This window comes from Xyrauchen texanus, chromosome 32 (assembly GCF_025860055.1).
Source record: "Xyrauchen texanus isolate HMW12.3.18 chromosome 32, RBS_HiC_50CHRs, whole genome shotgun sequence".
Classification (NCBI taxonomy): Eukaryota; Metazoa; Chordata; class Actinopteri; order Cypriniformes; family Catostomidae; genus Xyrauchen; species Xyrauchen texanus.
The window spans coordinates 2532501-2552641 of record NC_068307.1 but is presented as its reverse complement, the minus strand read 5'-3'; the positions used below and the strand labels follow the sequence as shown (position 1 = coordinate 2552641).

Here is a 20141-nt window from a genome sequence, read left to right as displayed (position 1 = left end):
TTTGTGTACGAAGTGTATTAAAGATGTATTATAGGAACTGAGGTTGAAATATCAAAATTCCACCCAAAATACACACCTTTGGTCAAATGTATGCTGTTGGCATCAACACATTATTAACTAAATGAAATAATAAATCGAAAAGACAAAAATATCCCGAAGTCGCATAAGGGTTAAATAAAATGCCTGATCGCAAACGACTGTGATTGGTCTACCGCTGCCAGCGCTGAGAAATGTAACAAACCACGTGACAACGCGCTCGTAAACGTTCGCTTTAGCGGTTGTCTCGAGGAGCTTGGACACTAGAATATTTAGGATATCGTAAAGTAAAAAACATACTAATAAAATTAATAATATAGTAGCCAATTTCTTGGTATCTCTCTGGTGTTTGTAACTTCACACTGCAGCCGGTGGTAATTCACGGTAAGTGACTTCTCAACACATGTACTCATGTACACTGCTATCATGCATTTTTATAATTTCTTACCGCTTTAAAACGTGATTTAAGTGTTTTAAAGTGTTGTGATTTCAAAAAGACTTTTTTGGCATTTGTTGCATTTATTGCGTCTGCACAGTCTTGCAGTTACTGTTACATGTCGACATTTTCCCCTCATCGCCTGAATGTTTAATTGTGTTTTTTTGCTTAGTTTTTGCACAATGGCCTCTGCAGAGTTCATCAAAGACCTTTGTACCCCAGCGCTGATAGTTGACCTGGATATAGTGAAAAGAAATGCTCAAATCATGCTGGAACGCTTCCAGAAACTGGGAGTCCAGCTCAGACCTCACATGAAAACACACAAAACATTGTAAGGATTCTCATCTTTATGGATTATTGGTTTTGTTTTGTTTTGTACTGTTATCAAACCAAGATCAAATACAAACCAAGACAGTTTTACTAAATGGATTGAACCCTTTACTTAGTAAAAATCCTATTATAATATGCTCTTGCATGGCTTGACCTCTTTGAAACTGGCTTGCAGCACTTGCATTCTCTTATGTTGGTCCAACTTAATTTATTTTAGTAATAATTTTTATGCAAAGTGAGCAAACGTAAGGACAGTGAAACTGTTGCACTGTCAATTTAATAGCAACTTCTTTTAGAGCTAAATGGCACTCAAATCAAGTATCAATTGAAACTAAAAGTCTATTCTCAACATAAGAACAAGTGCAATTCTTCACCACAAAGGTAAATATAAATCAAACAGATATTTAAAGGGGTCATGACATGCCTTATTTATTATTCTTTTAATATGTTCATTGAGGTTTGCTTCTAATATTAGTAAAAAAATTATTTGCACAAAAAACAGTCGTATATTTGTGAAACATGATAATTTTTCACGCTCTGTCAGAAACGCTCGGTTTTGGTGCTGCTTCTCCTTTAAGACTTGACAGTAAATACCCACTGTTCTGATTGGCTCTCTGCTCTTGACTGGCACCAAGTGTGCCGCACAAGCCCTCAAAAGTGAAGCCAAAACGTCTCGATCGCCCCCCCCCCCCGGTGACTGGTCCTAGTATAGGTCATAAACCCCGCCTCCCCATGTTATTCAACGGGACGTGAGACCAACTAAACAATTAAATTACACTTCACATATCTTTTTTCCAAAGATTGTTTCTGTCATTTACTGTCGTTTCTATCACGTTGATGTCATTTCAAGTGTTTGTTTTCAAAATAAGTTTGTTTTTGGTTATTTGATGCTATAAAAACGGTGCTGTGACATCATGATTGACAGCTGTGATTGATAGGTTCTCTGAGCGAAGTAGTCACTGAAGCACCAACTGACTTTTTTTGGGGATCTTCGGAGGACTGAGGAGATTGGAGCTTTAAATTTAATATCTACATTTCTATAATTAATTATTTCACACCGTCAAAAGTGCAGGGGCGTGTCCTTGCGATTGATTCAGCGAGAGTGAGGGCGGGGCCTTGATTTCGCGGCTTTACTACCTGCTCACTGCTGCGCAGGTCTGGTCCCGAAATCGCAACTGCGCAGACTCAAGTCCCAAGATGTCAGCGCCATATCGGGACACTGGCGGCTTCAGTTCTCACCAATGGAAAAGAGCGAAGGGGCGTCGTCCATCTTTTTTTACAGTCTATGACTGGCACGCTCTCTCTCTTTACCATCTCACTGCTCACTGCTACTAAAGGGGTGGTCAGATGCAGATGTGACGTAACACTCGTTTTTTCTGAAATAGTTTTGCGTTCCCGCGCAAAAGTTCTGCGTTCCATCACAATAATTTTACCATAGTAACCATATTTTAACCATGACTTTTGTAGGAATACTATAGTAATAATGCAGAAAATGAAAACTATGGTCAAAAAAATCTTAATTTTGTGGTTATAGTTTTACTACAATATTACAATATTTGTTGTAAATCAAGAATTATCATGGTTAATCTATAGTAAAACCATGGTTACTATATTGGGATGGTATAGCCTACTACATTAAAACCATGGGTTCCACCAAAAAAACATTACTTGTATTACTTTTCATAGTTACTACAATATTACTATAGTAAAACAATGGTTTCCGCCAAAAACAATGGTTACTTCGGTCTACAATATTACAATACTAATACCAGTTAAACTATAATATTTGTAGACTAAAACCATAATAACCACAAAATTATGATTTTTATTACCATAGTTTTCATTTTCCTGTGTTACCACTATGGTTTTAATACAGATATCATGGTTATAATATGTTTACCATAGTAAAACCATGGTAAATATATTTTGAGTGCACACAAAACTTATTGCGAGGGCACGATAAGCTATTTCAGGAAAAACGAATTCCCGCTCTGTCCACTAAGGGGCTCTGTACAATGTGTAGGAGGTAGAGAACGAGTCATTTTGGCAGCTTGGTTTCAACAAATTGTCTTTTTGTAGTGAGGAGGACGTTTTGAGTTCTGACATTTACAGTATGTTTTTATAGTACAATGACTTGTATGTCAAAAGATCAAGGAAAACTTGATTATGTCATGACCCCTTTAAACATGAACATCTTCTATTCTTATTTTGCTCCAAAATGCTTAAAATAGCATTTAATTTCAACATTTGTTGTCCCTATTGAGTCCCATGCAAAGCATGCTGAAAAGTTGCAGTGAATTATTGAGGCTTAATGCCATTTTTATGCCATGTTGCTCATAACAGTCGTCAGTTGAGGGCGCTGTTTCGCTGCTGTCTACTGTGTCGTCTCAATAAAGCTCATTTGTTATTTTTGGAGTGCATGGTTTTGGAAAAAAGGGGGGCGTGGCTAATCCAATAGCTTAGTTTGGGGAAAATGTAGAGCTTACTGCACCTTTAAGTAAACTTCCATTTTACAAATTGAAATGGATAGAACGCAATGAAATCAAGTCTTTAATAAAGTAAATTGAACAAGCAGCCAAAATCCTTTTTTTTATATATATTGTTTTATATATATAAAGTATTTGGACACTTAAAAATCTGTGAATGTCATTGCATTAAAAGGTTAATTGTGTTTTAAATGAAAAAAAAAAAAAAACATACTTTCATACTGACTTCATATATATATATCAAAAACCAATGTGAAAACAGTCGTTTAAAAATGTTAGTTTTGAGTCTAGCATCATTTGTTATCAGATGATTTGGTTTGATGTTTTGTTGTCTATGCATTCAAGTTTAATTGTTTTTTTTTTAGTCAGCTGTAAATGTAAAAGGCTCGTGATATTTTCTATGTGTGGCATGATAATGTGTTATGATAAATTAGAGCCTGAGCATTTAATTAGTGCTGGCTGTTACCTCTGTCTGCAGCCAGTGTACATTAGTGGATAAATGATCTGAAATCAACCGCTTTATATTAGGTGTCTTTAACTACTAACCCCTTAAACTCTGGTGCATTCTGTTTTTCACACTCATTTTTAAAAGCTCGCCATTCACATGTTCTTTGGACAAATTGCAAAACATTTATCTAATTTTTCAGAGAACAAATTAATAAAAAAAGATTAATAAAAAAATTATTTCATAAATAATATTGCATGCACTGACGTGCACAGAACGGGGGCTACAGGGACACAAGCCCCTGCCCCTTTGGTTCACAAATGTAAAGGTGCCCTTTTGGTCGAGGGGAGATGTAAGCAGAGGTGCTTTTAAGAGTGTGTGCTACAGCACAATCCCCCGCAGATGGGCAGAAGCATATCATATTCCGTCACAAAATGCAGATATTGCTACAGGTAATGTAGGTGGCGCTCTAACGCATTTTAGCCCTCACAGAAATTCAGTCTGATTTTCACTCCAAGCACAACGCTTGTAGTTTCATGGAATATCTCGGCCTCTGAGTGGACTATAAGCTCAATCTGTCATTAGAGAGCTGCGATCCTCCCCTTTGCAATGTTATATAAAATGTTATCATCAATAGTCGAAAACATATGTTCTGATGCTTTGCATGCTTTTCCTGCTGGATGGCATGCAACATCGTTCTGGACATCTAAGATATAGCATTGGATTATTCAGACAAGCAAGCTGTCAGACATGTAAACAATGGCTCATTTTTTAGAGAACTTCATAATAATCTATGTGTGCAACAGTACAGTAAAAGTCTCCTCATGCACATGTCTGTTGTCTTAAGGGAATGTGCAGATATCATGACTGGAGGCTCTCGCCGTTGCATTGTGGTGTCTACTCTGGCTGAGGCTTCATTCTATGCAGATAATGGCTATGATGATATACTCTATGCATACCCGCTGCCATTTGACAAAGTGGAGCGCTGCGCTGAGCTGTCCGAGAGACTTTCCCTATTCCATGTAGTGGTGGACAACCAGCATGCTTTACAGGAACTGAAGAAGAGACCTCTGACGCAGGGAAAAGTCTGGAAGGTGTGGATGAAACTGGATTGTGACAATGGAAGAGGTAACGCTTATAGAGGAATTCGCCAAATATGTATCCAAAGTAGTTTTACGGACCATTGCATCAGAAATAACTGCATGAAATTAAGATGATCAAAACAGGCCCTTCAAAAACCCTGCAGTTTTTCTTTATAAATAAACAAACAAATAAATAAATATTCATTTAAAGGGACAGTTCACCCAAAAATGATAATTCAGTCATTGTTTACTCACCCCTGTGTTGTTATAACCCTATATGACTTTCTTTCGTTTTCTGAACACAAAGGGAGAAATAGTGAATAAATGTTGTGCTCAGTGATGTCATACAATGGCAGTTTATGGTGAGCACCTCTTCAAGCTTCAAAAGGACACAAAAGTATCATTCAGAAGTCTAATAAATTATTCATGAGACTAATGATTGTTATGAAAGTATATGATAAGATTTGGTGAGAAACAAACTGAAATCTAATGGATTATTTAGTGAAAATGTTCCCTGACCGTTGATCTCCTGTGTGTGTTCAGCAACAGTTCATGCAGTGCCCTCATCAACATTGGGGCGTTCAAGTAAAACTCGTTTTGTTTATCTAAAAACAGGACGTTCACAGCGATAGTGACAACAGAACACAATACAACTGCACACAAAACAGAGAACAGAACTTACTAAACATGTCTGAAGAGTTTATGCATTTCTGTGCCCAGCCTTATTTTTTGGACCAGTGCCAGTTCACAGTAGATGGATTTACCCGCTCGTTGCCAAAAATAGAAAACAAGCAATGAATAGATGGCTAGGACAAAAAATCTGTTTACCATAGAAAATATATCTTTTACCACATGTCGTTTGCCATCACTTTAGGACACGGCGTGACTGTGGCCTCCTGTAGCGTCCTCTATATTTCTGTTTAATTTCCGAATACTCGTTTAAAAAAAAATAAGCCTGGGCATAGAAATGCATCAATTCTTCGACTACAAAGTCTTCAGACATGTTTAGTAAATTCTGTTCTGTTTGTGCGGAGCTTGATTTACTGCAGTAATGGAATTGATACATTGTTTTGGTCTTGTTTTTGTTTCTAAAAGCGGGCGTCCCTCATTTTGACCCAGCTGCCCTGCATCTTGCCCAGGAGATCTCGGAGATGGCAGGGGTGGAGCTTACAGGAATTTACGCCCACTGTGGGAACACCTATGCCTGTCAGGGGGAGGAGCAAATCAAAGCCATTGCTCAGGAAACCACTACGCTAGTACTGCAATTTATGGAGAAGTAAGCTGCTGACTTACATGCTCAATTGCCATGATTTTTTCTGTTGTGGATTAGGCATGTTTTTGACCCATAATAATAATTTAAAAAAAAACGAAGGTTGATCACATTTATCATATTGTGCCACAGAAGATGCTTTCATGGGACTAAAGTAGGGACTAAATGGTTCAAGGAAACATCATCCCAACGGTGAAGGGATCATCATTATTTGTGCTGCTTTGCTGATTCAGGGCCTGGAACGCTTGCGTCATAGAGGAAACAATTTAATTGCAAAGTTTATCAAGATATCCTACAGGATAATGTCTGCATGGTTGTGCGCCAGCTGAAGCTCAGTAGAAGTTGGATGATGAAGCAGGACAATGACCCTAAACATCGAAGTAAAAGAAAGTCCACCTTTTGGAGTGTCCCAGTCAAAGCCCAGACCTTAACCCAATAGAGATGCTGTGGAATGACCTTTAGAGAGCCATTCACATCAGACATCCTAAGAATATGGCTGAGCTGAAGCAAGTCTGTTAGGAAGAATGGTCCAAAATTCTGTCTGAACATTGTGCAGGTCTAATCCGCAGCTATCGGAAACAATTGGTTGAGGTTATTGCTGTTAAGGAGGATCGACCAGTTATTAAATCCAAGGGTTCACATACTTTTTCAACAGCATAAAAAAAAAATGTCTTAAAAAAAAAAACATTTCTATCTTCAAATTTTTTATTTTATCTCTTAAAAAAAAGAAATGCTGTACCAACCTTGGCCACCAGGTGCCACTATCAGTAAACCTTGCAGTTCAGGGCTTCCGTAAACAATATATTTATTTGGATAGGCTACTTTATACTACGCTTGTTATGACTTCTATGCAGATAATTCAGCATATGGGTAAAACGTGTGTGTGTGTGTGTTTTTTTTTATTTAGCTTATTTTGGGTGTGGCAAGTCCCTTATTTTGAGCTTGTTTTTCAAAACCGGGTCACTTGTTTCTCTTGTGAGATCTGTTAATACTGCTACTCGGCACAGAAGTCTCTCATTTTACAAAGAATATTATTAACGCTCTTATTTCGTTCTAACCAGTTACTGCTTGGAAAGGAGGCTACTGAATGCAGGAACAAAAAAATTAAAAGCTTTAAAGTTTCAGTCCTTTAAATAATGTTGTATACGTTGTATAATCGAATAATGTTATTAATGCAATACAAATCTTTACTGCTTAAATAATTGGTTCATTTACAGTTCTGTGTGTGTCTGTGTCTTAGTCTGTGTGTATATTTGTGTTTGAGAGAGAGTGTGAGCGTGTGTGTGAGTGAGTGTGAGCGTGTGTGTGAGTGAGTGTGTGAGTGAGTGAGTGAGTGTGTGAGTGAGTGTGTGTGTGAGTGAGTGAGTGTGTGAGTGAGTGTGTGAGTGAGTGTGTGAGTGAGTGAGTGTGTGTGTGTGTGAGTGTGTGTGTGTGTGTGTGTGTGAGTGTGTGAGTGTGTGAGTGTGTGTGTGAGTGAGTGTGTGTGTGAGTGTGTGTGTGTGTGTGTGTGTGAGTGTGTGTGTGAGTGAGTGAGTGTGTGAGTGAGTGTGTGTGTGAGTGAGTGTGTGTGTGAGTGAGTGAGTGTGTGAGTGAGTGTGTGAGTGAGTGAGTGTGTGAGTGAGTGTGTGAGTGAGTGAGTGTGTGTGTGAGTGTGTGTGTGTGTGTGTGTGTGTGTGTGTGAGTGTGTGAGTGTGTGAGTGTGTGAGTGTGTGTGTGAGTGAGTGTGTGTGTAAGTGTATCAGATTGCTGTCACCAGCTGGAAAAGAACAGATGACTTGTAATTCCAACAATGACCAAAAGATGGCTGCAGAGCTCCATTTATTGATATCCTGGTTCTGTGCGCACGCGTGTGTGTGTTATCATCTCAACCCTTCATTTGTGTGTGTGTGTGTGTGTGTGTTTAGCATTGTGACTGGCTTATTTATTTTTTTAATAAATGTAAAAAAAAAAAAGCTCTGTGTTGAAGCCTCACCAGTTCATTTTGACCTAAAGATAGCTACAGAGCTCCACTTATTGATGATCGGGGTGTAAGTGTGCGTGTGTGTGTAAGTGTGTTTGTGTTTGAGTGGGTGTATGATTGTATGTATTGTGGCGGTGTTATTTCCCATTCATTTTCAATGGTCGATAAATATATATTTTTTTTTACTACCACTTAGACTTATCAAATCAAGCCCAATTTATTGTATTTTGTTTGTATGTTCAGATGGCAAATGTAGGAAAAGTTACCAAGTATTGTACTGCAGAGATAAAGGAAACCGTTTTAGTTATATGAGGAAAATGTATTTCGGTCAAAAATGACCGAATGCCATAGGAAGGTAATGGCATTTTCAGCTCAACTGGATCAAGTGCCCATTGAAAGCAGTTCTTCTCTGGGGTGCCAAAAGAAACCTGGATGTGCCGGAGCCAAGAGTTTGTTTGTAAACAGTAACTGTACCTGCAGAGTTAGCAACTATGTTAGCAACCATTATGCATTTATGAAAACACCCTTTCTGCTGTCCACTTCAGGTTGAAGGCTGCTGGAATACACGGTCCTAAATCCAGCATTGGCTCCACCCCGTCCTGTAGCCACCCAGTCCCAGACATGGCCATGTTAAGTGAGGTGCACCCCGGGAACTATGTATTTTACGGTCAGTGTTGCAGTGGCATTTTTTCAGGCATAATTATCACTTTTTCCTTCATCACATGTACTGATCTTTTTACCTTGACTATCCGTTACACATTTAGATGTGCAGCAGTCTCTCATTGGATCCTGTAGACTTGAGGACATTGCAGTAAGGGTGCTGACGAGGGTCATAGGTCACTACCCACATAGGAACCAGTTACTGGTAGACTGTGGGTGGACAGCACTGAGTCATGATGGTGGCGGGCGTTTACCAACAGGATATGCCATTATTGAAGGGCACCCAGAGATGAAGTAAGAGCTATCATGATGCTCGTTATAGAGATCGTAATATAGATTAATCCAAAATAATCATAATTATTAAGCCACTCTCTACATAGTGCTTTAAATTATTTGGTTTTAAAATTCAAATGATTTGGGGGCCTGGGTAGCTCGGCGAATATTGACGCTGACTATCACCCCTGGAGTCGTGAGTTCGAGTTCAGGGCGTACTGAGTGACTCCAGTCAGGTCTCCTAAGCAACCAAATTGGTCCTGTTGCTAGGGAGGGTAGAGTCACATGGGGTAACCTCCTCGTGGTCATTATAATGTGGTTCTCGCTTTCGGTGGGGCGTGTGGTGAGTTGTGGGTGGATGCCGCGGAGAATAGCGTGAAGCCTCCACACGCGCTACGTCTCCATGGTAATGCACTTAACAAGCCATGTGATAAGATGCACTGATTGACCATCTCAGACATGGAGGCAACTGAGATTCGTCCTCCACCACACGGATTGAGGCGAGTCACTACGCCACCACGAGGACTTGGAGCACATTGGGAATTGGGCGTTCCAAATTGGGGAGAAAAGTAAAATCTTTAGTGTGTATTTGGTATTTGGATGCATATGACTGAAGAATTAAGGGGTTTTATGAGTCAGATTATTCTAAGATTTATAAATACCATGAAGCGTGTCCTCTGTTTTGCAGACTGCTGTCTATGACTCAGGAACACGGCAGGGTGGAGCCCATCGCTGGAAAACTTGACTTCAGTCAGTTCCCCCTGGGGTCACTCCTCACACTCATGCCTTACCATGTGAGTTACCAACCCTCTCACTGCAACAAACCACACAGACAAACATGGCATTTAACTGTGTGAAAGGACATTCTCCATTTGACCAAGTCATTTTTGGTGGTCTGTAAATTGTATGCACACTTTGGGGATTCAAGTCGACTCTTGTTGGCCTTGGCTTAGTGATTGTATGTGTGCTTGTTTTAGCAGTGATGTACAGTGGATGGTTTTAGATGATCTTACATGAAACATGCAATAATAAATGAAATTAAGGGAATATTCCGGATTCAATGCAAGTTAAGATCAATCGACAGCATTTGTGGTATAATATTGATTACCACAAATAAAATATTTTGACTTGCCCCTCTTTTACTTTAAGAAAAGCACAAATGTGTGTTACATTGAGACACTTACAATGGAAGTCAATGGGGTCAATCTGTAAACATTAAAATACTCACTGTTGTAAAAGTATAGACACAAGACACAAACAACATGTGTTTACATGATTTTAGTGTGATAACATCACTTACTAAATAGGGCTGCATCTAACAGTTATTTTAATAATCGTTTAATCTAACGATTATTATAGCGATTATTCGACTATTCAGGGATTTATTGCAATGATTAATCGTTAGCTCTTAACCGATTATTCTGCTTGTGTCCCGACTTGAAAGGTTGTATTAAACGTGCTTACTAACAATAAAGAGGACAAATCATCTTTTAAAAATACTCTGAATTACAAGTAAAAAAAATTTAAAAAAAAAAAATTAAAAAAAACGAGATTTTTTTTAGTTTAATTCAGTAAAAAATTCAGTACAAAAAATAATAATGTCGATTGTTTTAAGGATTTTTCTATATTTCAATATAAAATATTGTATTCCACATTCTCCATTAATGTTGTTCTTCTGCAGTATAGCTCCTAAAGTAAATGTACATTGTTTTAGATATTATTTAGTAAAAAAAAAGCCAAAAAAGACGAATCAAAAATGTATTTTGTTGCAGTGTGTGATGTGAGATGAAGAGTACACTCTCACATTTTTGTTCATCTTTATCTCTGACACATACAGTATATTACGATTAACTGCATCACGAGCCATCATGTTATAATCTAGCTGCAGCAAAAGCTTGCAAGAGTGTGCATCAGCAAGAGTGCAGTTTCAGTCTCTCCCTTCAAGCGACTCGTAGAAAGCGGCACTGACCGCACAGAAAAATCTCAGTTTCAGAGTTTATTTACATGACCCACTTCCTTATTATTTGAACTTTAAAAAAGGACGCTTTAAAGATATATCGCCGGGGTGTTTCATTTTTAGCCGCTCTGACATGCAAGTTTTGCTCCGCTTTATTTTACGATGACACTGCTTCTGTATTTTCTTATTTTGTCTTTTAATTCCCTGATGCTTTGCAATCTACGTCACTTTTTAGGCTGTTTGGAACGTTTGGAGCGCATCTGGACTTCCTCTCCTCAATCAGACACAAGCTGCAGTGCTGCTCTCGCCCGTCTCATGTTACGTTAACTCTTTCCCCGCCAAACACGGAATTTTCTGGGTATCCGTGTTTTAGGTGGTATACGGTAAGGAAGACCCGCGCGCATGTTTTGAAAGAGTACGCAACTCTTTGATCAAAGAAACAGACTGCGATCGTCTCAAACGTGAAGTGGAACACCATACTAATACTAAAGCACTTGTTTGATAAAAATGCCTTTTTCTCAGCTTTTTGTCTGAAATGTTGTTTTTGACAAAACCTACCTCTGTTCAAGTGGCAATAAAAAAAGAACAAATGAAGATAAAATAAAATCTTTTTTTTGCCTAAAAGCAGAGGCTCAGATCTTTATTGTGATATATAGCATCTTCATATATTCATGGAAGAAAATATTCTACAGGCCATTAAAGTTTAGCGAAAATCGTCAAAAACCCTGGCGGTGGCTGGCAACTTTTATTAAAAACGCTGGCGGGAAAAGAGTTAAATAAGATCAAGCAACTTTTCCACAGCAGAAATGTTTGTCGACAATTCGACTATTCGTCGATTAATCGTTTCAGCCCTATTACTAACCTGTTCTGTCCAATATTACAAATTACACACCGATTGTTCTAGTCCGCTGCAAAAATTATGATATAAACAACTTTACAGCTCAAATAATGCACAAGGTCTAACAGAAGAATTAATGTACGTGTTTCAAAGCTGTCTTTAAACCCTCCAAAAATTGTCCCCATTCACTTCCATTGTAACTGCCCCACTTCATTTTCAGAAGTGGGACGAGTCAAAATTCATTTTTGTGGTATCAATATTATGCCACAAATACTGTCGATTGAGCATAACTTGTATTGGACCCATAATATTCTTTTCATTTCTTTTTCACATAAGAGCAAGTTGAAGGAGAGAAGACCTTAATTGGGATATTAAGCATATACGTAAAACTGCAAATAATGCTCTTTTTATTTTACAGGCATGTGCCACCGCTATGATGCATCCAGTTTATTTTGTGCACTCTAAAGGGAAGATAATAAGTGCTTGGAAGCCCACTCGAGGCTGGTAACAATCCCTAACAAAACTGTTAAAGGCTGCTGTAAGCGAACATTTACTATAGTAATATAAACTTGCACAGGGGGTAGAGTTGCCAAAAACTATTCTCAAGTGATATGACTAATACTTTTATAATTATTACTCAATTGAAGGAAATGTACGTATGTTAATAATTACTTGAAAAAGAGTAAGAAAGTATCCAATTAAAAGAATACTCAAGTAGTGAGTTGCTAGTTACTTTCTGATTATTAACACCTTGTGTGCATTGATCCTATGTCATGGTCTAATCCTATATGATTTGAAAGGAGGAAGCGAGAACCGGCTTGACAATGTAAATAATAGTTTTAATGATGCACTTAAAAGACAAACACACACATGACGGACATGTCCGTAAACGATCTCTCTCTCCCGCACGATCCTCTGCAGTCGACCCTTATCCCTCACGGAGGCTTGATTAGCCTAATACGGGACCGGGTGTGTAGGATCACGACCCCGCCCTCCGCCCTGCCACATCTGCTTACTCTTAAAGGTACATTTTCGTCAAAAATGTAATAACGTAGTAAATGTAGTGCTTTGCTTCCCACCTCATCATGTAAACTGTGAATTGATGTCAAAGTCATGTGTCTCTCAAAAACTGCCTTATGATCTTGTTAAGACAACGGCATTATGGGCTAAAAGTGTGGCATTTCTGTCCTTAAATAGCACTCGGTCATGCTGAAAATTACATTTTCCAGTAAAATAGCATTGCGTAACCTGAAAAGCTCACGTTGAACTCCATCTATTCACAGATAATCATCGTTCATCACTTTTTTTTCCTGCTGTGAAAACCCCTGAAAATGGGAAGCTTTGTTGCTGTCTGGATTTGTGTGTGTTGGGTAAATTATGTGTTATAACACATAATTGTGTTATAACCTGGCAATAACATTCACCTCAATTTGTTATAAAATCATGTGCCACAATGGAAAACAGATTCTCTGATTATTTCTCTCTTTTATTTGTCACATTAAAGAACTGTCTTTGGAAATAAAATAAAGCAGTAGTGCGTAGACTTTGTTTTGTGAAAGAAGCCTTCTGTTTGAGAGTCAGATGGTCAAAAGGCACACATGGTAACATACAGTTACATACAAGGAACATACATCATGCATCGTACATGGTGGGTAAAAAGGGTCCCAGGTGTTTACCCCTTGGAAGATCAGTGAATGCTTAAAGTGTGCACAAAAATGGTGGCTATTTTGAAGAAGCTGAAGTGTAAGATCATTTTGATTTAGGGGGCGGCTGTGGCACAGGTGGTAGCGCGGGTTGGCTGCCAATCGCAGGGTTGGCGGTTCGATTCCCGGCCCGCGTGACTCCACATGCCAAAGTGGGCAAGACACTGAACACCAAGTTGCTCCGAATGGCACGCTAGCACCTTACATAGCAGCTCTGCCATCATTGGTGAGTGAACGTGTGTGAATGAGTCGCAGTGTAAAGCGCTTTGAATACCACTAAGGTTAAAAAGGCGCTATATAAGTGCAGACCATTTACTATTATTATTGTCACTAAACAATTCCCATAGAGTACAAGCGAGGTAAACCATAAAAAGGATGAGATGGTCATGTGTTGTATATTGTTGGAAAGATCTCGATTAATAAAATGTGATGAGCAAATCTGTTTCACTCAGACTGCAGTGAGTTTTAGTGTATGAAATTCCCACTGACTTGCACAAATATAATAACGTTTTGTGTGTGTGTGTGCGCGCGCATATATGTGTGTTTGAGAGAGAGAAAGTGTGTTTGTGTGCGTATATGTGTGTTTGAGAGAGAGAGAAAGTGTGTTTGTGTGCGTATATGTGTGTTTGAGAGAGAGAGAGAAAGTGTGTTTGTGTGCGTATATGTGTCTTAGAGAGAGAATGTGTGTGTGTGTGTGTGTGTGTGTGTGTGTGTGTGTGTGCGTGCGTATATGTGTCTGCGAGAGAGAAAGTGTGTGCGTGCGTATATAAGTGTTTGAGAGAGAGAGAGAGTGTGTGTGTGTCTGTGCGTATGTGTGTTTGAGAGAGAGTGTGTGTCTGTGCGTATATGTGTGTTTGAGAGAGAGAGAGAGTGTGTGTGTGTGCGTGCGTATATGTGTCTGCGAGAGAGAAAGTGTGTGCGTGCGTATATAAGTGTTTGAGAGAGAGTGTGTGTGTGTCTGTGCGTATGTGTGTTTGAGAGAGAGTGTGTGTCTGTGCGTATATGTGTGTTTGAGCGAGAGAGAGAGAGAGAGAATGTGTGTGTGTGTGTGTGTGTGTGTGTGCGCGTATATGTGTCTGCGAGAGAGAAAGTGTGTGCGTGCGTATATATGTGTTTGAGAGAGAGAGAGAGAGTGTGTGTGTGTCTGTGCGTATATGTGTGTTTGAGCGAGAGAGAGAGAGAGAGTGTGTGTGTGTGCATATATGTGTGTTTGAGAGATAGAATGTGTGTGTGTGCTTGAGAGAGAGAGAGAATGTGTGTGTGTGTGTGTATGTGTGCGTATATGTGTGTTTGAGAGAGAGAGAGTGTGTGTGTGTGTGTGTTTGAGAGAGAGAGAGAGAGAGAGAGAGCGTGTGTGTGTCTGTGCGTATATGTGTGTTTTAGAAAGAATGAGTGTGTGTGTGTGTCTGTGCATATATGTGTGTTTGAGAGAGAGAGTGTGTGTGCGTATATGTGTGTTTGAGAGAGAGAGAGTGTTTGTGTGTGTGTGTGTGTCTGTGCGTATATGTGTGTTTGAGAGAGAGAGTGTGTGTGTGTTTGAGAGAGAGAGAGAGAGAGAGTGTGTGTGTCTGTGCGTATATGTGTGTTTTAGAAAGAGTGAGTGTGTGTGTGTCTGTGCATATATGTGTGTTTTAGAAAGAGTGAGTGTGTGTGTGTGTCTGTGCATATATGTGTGTTTTAGAAAGAGTGAGTGTGTGTGTGTGTCTGTGTGTATATGTGTGTTTGAGAGAGAGAGAGAGAGTGAGTGTGTGTGTGTGTGTCTGTGCGTATATGTGTGTTTTAGAAAGAGTGAGTGTGTGTGTGTCTGTGCGTATATGTGTGTTTTAGAAAGAATGAGTGTGTGTGTGTGTCTGTGCATATATGTGTGTTTGAGAGAGAGAGTGTGTGTGCGTATATGTGTGTTTGAGAGAGAGAGAGTGTTTGTGTGTGTGTGTGTGTCTGTGCGTATATGTGTGTTTGAGAGAGAGAGTGTGTGTGTGTGTTTGAGAGAGAGAGAGAGAGAGAGAGAGAGAGAGTGTGTGTGTGTCTGTGCGTATATGTGTGTTTTAGAAAGAGTGAGTGTGTGTGTGTCTGTGCATATATGTGTGTTTTAGAAAGAGTGAGTGTGTGTGTGTGTCTGTGCATATATGTGTGTTTTAGAAAGAGTGAGTGTGTGTGTGTGTCTGTGCATATATGTGTGTTTGAGAGAGAGAGAGAGTGAGTGTGTGTGTGTGTGTCTGTGCGTATATGTGTGTTTTAGAAAGAGTGAGTGTGTGTGTGTCTGTGCGTATATGTGTGTTTTAGAAAGAATGAGTGTGTGTGTGTGTCTGTGCATATATGTGTGTTTGAGAGAGAGAGTGTGTGTGCGTATATGTGTGTTTGAGAGAGAGAGAGTGTTTGTGTGTGTGTGTGTGTCTGTGCGTATATGTGTGTTTGAGAGAGAGAGTGTGTGTGTGTTTGAGAGAGAGAGAGAGAGAGTGTGTGTGTCTGTGCGTATATGTGTGTTTTAGAAAGAGTGAGTGTGTGTGTGTCTGTGCATATATGTGTGTTTTAGAAAGAGTGAGTGTGTGTGTGTGTCTGTGCATATATGTGTGTTTTAGAAAGAGTGAGTGTGTGTGTGTGTCTGTGCATATATGTGTGTTTGAGAGAGAGAGAGAGAGTGAGTGTGTGTGTGTGTGTCTGTGCGTATATGTGTGTTTTAGAAAGAGTGAGTGTGTGTGTGTCTGTGCATATATGTGTGTTTGAGAGAGAGAGTGTGTGTGCGCATATGTGTGTTTGAGAGAGAGAGAGTGTGTGTGTGTGTGTGTGTCTGTGCGTATATGTGTGTTTGAGAGAGAGTGTGTAATCACCCACACCCTCTTTGCTCTGCACCCAGCCAAACAACACCCTGGCACCTTCTGATACATCCACACAGCCAGCTGACAACAGTCATCTCTGGCCATCACAGCTTCCCTCCACCCAGCCTGAAGAACAAGACCCACAAGTGGTCCTGCTGGCTGACTCAAATGGGAAATTCTTGGACACAAACAAGCTTTTTCCTGGAAAGAAAGTTCTGTCCAAACGCTGCAGCTCCACAGGCCAGGCAATGAAGCTACTGAAAAAAAAATAATCCTGAATGCCTGGTGATTCACACAGGAACAAATGACCTGCACAGGTTCTGTAACGACACTGCAGAGGCGGTGAAAAAGATGGTGGAGCATGCCAGTAGGGAGTTCCCTGACACCCGCATTGTGGTCTCCACCCTGCTACCTAGGACACCCTTCACCATGTCATCCATGACATTAATATGGAGATCAGAAGAGGATGTGCCACCCTACCAAATGACCACCTAGCTCTCCACCCAACCATTGGCACCTGGGACCTTTATGATGGACTCCATCTACACAAAGAGAGTGTAAAGATATTTGCAAAAACCCTCTAAGACACGGCTCTGGGACGCAGTCCTTCCACACCCTCCTTAACTAAGAGCCTTAGAGGCCATCCCAGACCTCCTCCTCCCTATCACCGGCCCAGGATCATTCCCCCTGCATAGAGGAGAGACAACAGTTCAGCCTGGACCCCAAGTTGCCCAAGGGCCCACCCCCAGTAGAGTCTTCATATTTTGAAAAAGACACTTTTGAAACCCTCCATTCAGAAATAGCCTATTACCAGGCCCAGGGAAATGTGCTTCTTACTGGAGATCTGAATGGACGAACAGGAATTGAACATGACATCATTGACCCACATGGCAACAATCATGTGTTTGGTCAGTCTCCCCTGTTTACCGCACCAACCGTCCCCAACCGGAACAACCTTGACTCTGCAGTAAATCAAAGTGGCAGGGAGATGTCGAGCCTTTGGCCTGTATATAGTTAACGGTAGGCTCAGAGGGGACTCTTTAGGCAGATTCACATACTCGTCAGCTCTTGGTTCTAGTGTAGTAGACTATGCAATCACTGACATGGACCCCTCCACTATCAGTGCATTCACTGTCAGACAGCAATCGCCCCTTTCAGACCACAACCAAATAAATGTGTTCTTCAAATTATCAGGTCAAACTAGTGATGCAAAAAGGGAACCCAGTAAACTGTATAAAGTACATCCTACTTACAGATGGGCCCCAGACAGTGGAGACAAATTCATCATGGCCTTGAACTCCCATGATCTGATAAATGACATATCTATATATGACCAAAACCAATATGTCCCAGCTAGAGATGGTGTAAACAAGGCCACTGAGGACATTTTGAATAATTTGAAGAACACATTTATTTGGTTGTGGTCTGATAGTGTAGGGGTCCATGTCAGTGATTGCTGCGGGCGGCTGTGGCTCAGGTGGTAGAGCGGGTCGGCCACTAATCGCAGGGTTGGTGGTTTGAATCCCGGCCCACGTGACTCCACATGCCGAAGTGTCCTTGTGCAAGACACTGAACCCCAAGTTGCTCCGAAAGTTGGATGAATGCGTGAATGGGTGAATGAGACGCAGTGTAAAGCGCTTTGAATGCCGTTAAGGCTTAAAAAGGTGCTATATAAGTGCAGACCATTTACCATTAATACGATATTTCATGAGGCAGCTATTAAAGCTTGCCTTATGAAACAAAAACATAGGCCTGTTAAAAGTGGTTTGAATGAAGAATGCAAGACCATCAGAAAAGATCTCAAATGAAAAACATCGCCAACCAAACAACCCCGCCTTACGCATTAGTTATACAATAACATTTTAAATAAATATAAACATACAATATACTATACTATAGACTTCTGAATTGTGGTATAGGTGGCAAAATATATGATCTGATTAAATCAATATATTCAAAAAACATGTGTGCTGTTAAAATTGGAGACAAACAAACTGAATTGTTCACCCAGAGAAGAGGTGTCCGTCAGGGTTGCAATTTAAGTCCAACTTTATTTTAATGTATATATGGAGTGGTGGTGGCGTAGTGGCTAAAGCACAGGGCTGTTAATCAGAAGGTCGTTGGTTCGAACCCCACAGCCACCACCATTGTGCCTTTGAGCAAGGCACTTAACTCCAGGTTGCTCCGGGGGGATTGTCCCTGTAATAATTGCACTGTAAGTCGCTTTGGATAAAAGCGTCTGCCAAATGCATAAATGTAAATGTAATATTTAAATGAACTTCCTGTTCAGTTGGATCAATGTGCTTCTCATCCTCTAGATGGAGAGGTGAAGTATCTGCTTTATGCTGATGACCTTGTGCTACTGTCTCCTACTGAAGAAGGACTACAGCTGCAGCAGGACATAGTCCAAAAATACTGTCAAGAATGGGCCCTAGCAGTAAACATGAAGAAACGGCCCAAGTGTCAAGAAAACAAATACCAGTTTACTATGAATAATCATTGAATTGAACACAGCATGAGTTATACCTACCTTGGTATAACAATAACAGCATCAGGGAGTTTCAACATGGCAGTGAATGCACTCAAAGAAAAAGCTCAAAGAGCCCTAAATGCAATTAAGTGAACATTTTATAATCTGTCATCCAGCCTATTGCGCTGTATGGTAGTGAAGTGTGGGGTCCACTCAGTCATCACTGCTAAACACGCTGGGACAAACACCCAACAGAATCTTTACATTCTGCAGATACATCTTACGTGTACACAGAAATACACCAACAAATGCATGTAGAGCAGAATTAGGAAGATACCCACTGATAATTAGCATTCAAAAGTGAGCACCTACATTTTGTATTCACCTTAAATCCAGCCCCAGAGACACCCTTCAATCCAAGAGCTGAGCCCAGAAAAGAGTCTCCTACATCAGTTGGTGCTGAGACTAATCGTCCCCCCTCAAACACACTTTGACCAGTCTCACATCAACAGTGTTCTCCAAACACTAATCAGAGTAAACCAAATTATATCGCAACGCACAGAAACCTATCTGGAACATTGGAAAGAAGAAACTAAAAGCCAAAGTCGATCTGAATGTTATCTGGCCCTAAACAGAGAGTATGAGTTGGCAAAATATCTCTTGACTGTCAGAGATAGAAAACAGAGACAGACCCTAAATAAATACAGGCTCAGTGACCACACATTGGTAATTGAAACAGGAAGACACAAAAAATCATGGCAACCAAAAGAAAAGAGAATATGTGCTCACTGTTGGACAGGTGAGGTCGAGACAGAGATGCACTTCCTCCTAAAATGTGAAACGTACAGAGAAATAAGGAATGTTTACTTAAACAAGTTTAACTCTGAATCTTCAGACTTTAAAGACCTAAATACCTCAAAATTACAAATACTCCTAGGAGAAGGAGACAGGGCACATCCTGATGCCCAATATGTATCAGCATGCCACAACCTGAGGAACAGTGAAAGATCTGGACAAACACACACTCACACACACAATGTGATGTGATATGTTCAAATAAATAATGATAATAATAATTTATATATTGCTGTTATTTATATATTACTAATAATTATATGATATACTGTCCACATTATTAGACAAGATGTATTTTGCTTTTATTTTATTTATTCTACATGATGCTTTGGCAACATTGTTTTTGAAACTTTCATGCCAATAAAGCCCATTGAATTGAATTGTGTGTGTGTGTGTGTGTGTGTGTGTGTGCGTGTGTGTGAGAGAAAGAGAATTTGTGTGTGATAGTGTTTGTGGGAGTCTGTGTGTGTGAGAGAGAGAGAGAGTGAGTTTTTGTGTGATAGAGAGTGTGTGAGAGAGAGAGA

At 40.0% G+C, this 20141-nt stretch overlaps 1 protein-coding gene across 5 annotated transcripts; it reads left to right on the top strand.

Annotated features, from left to right (window-relative positions):
• Positions 1-263: 263 nt before the first annotated feature.
• zgc:162816 (uncharacterized protein LOC571260 homolog) lies at positions 264-19895 on the top strand. Of its 5 annotated transcripts, none has more exons than XR_007968336.1 (9): positions 264-420; positions 645-803; positions 4581-4861; positions 5911-6091; positions 8591-8712; positions 8810-8999; positions 9667-9772; positions 12192-12797; positions 13057-13308. XR_007968336.1 is itself a non-coding variant. In XM_052101024.1 (9 exons), the coding sequence occupies exons 2-8, from the start codon at positions 655-657 to the stop codon at positions 12279-12281; spliced, it is 1119 nt and encodes a 372-aa protein (XP_051956984.1). In that variant the 5' UTR covers positions 264-420; positions 645-654; the 3' UTR covers positions 12282-12311; positions 18611-19895. The 5 variants fall into 5 exon arrangements, 4 of the variants coding, with proteins under 4 accessions (XP_051956984.1, XP_051956985.1, XP_051956983.1 ...); XM_052101024.1 differs by lacking the exon at positions 13057-13308 and adding an exon at positions 18611-19895 and having other exon boundaries at positions 12192-12311; XM_052101025.1 differs by lacking the exons at positions 12192-12797; positions 13057-13308 and adding an exon at positions 18611-19895.
• The last annotated feature ends 246 nt before the right edge of the window (positions 19896-20141 follow it).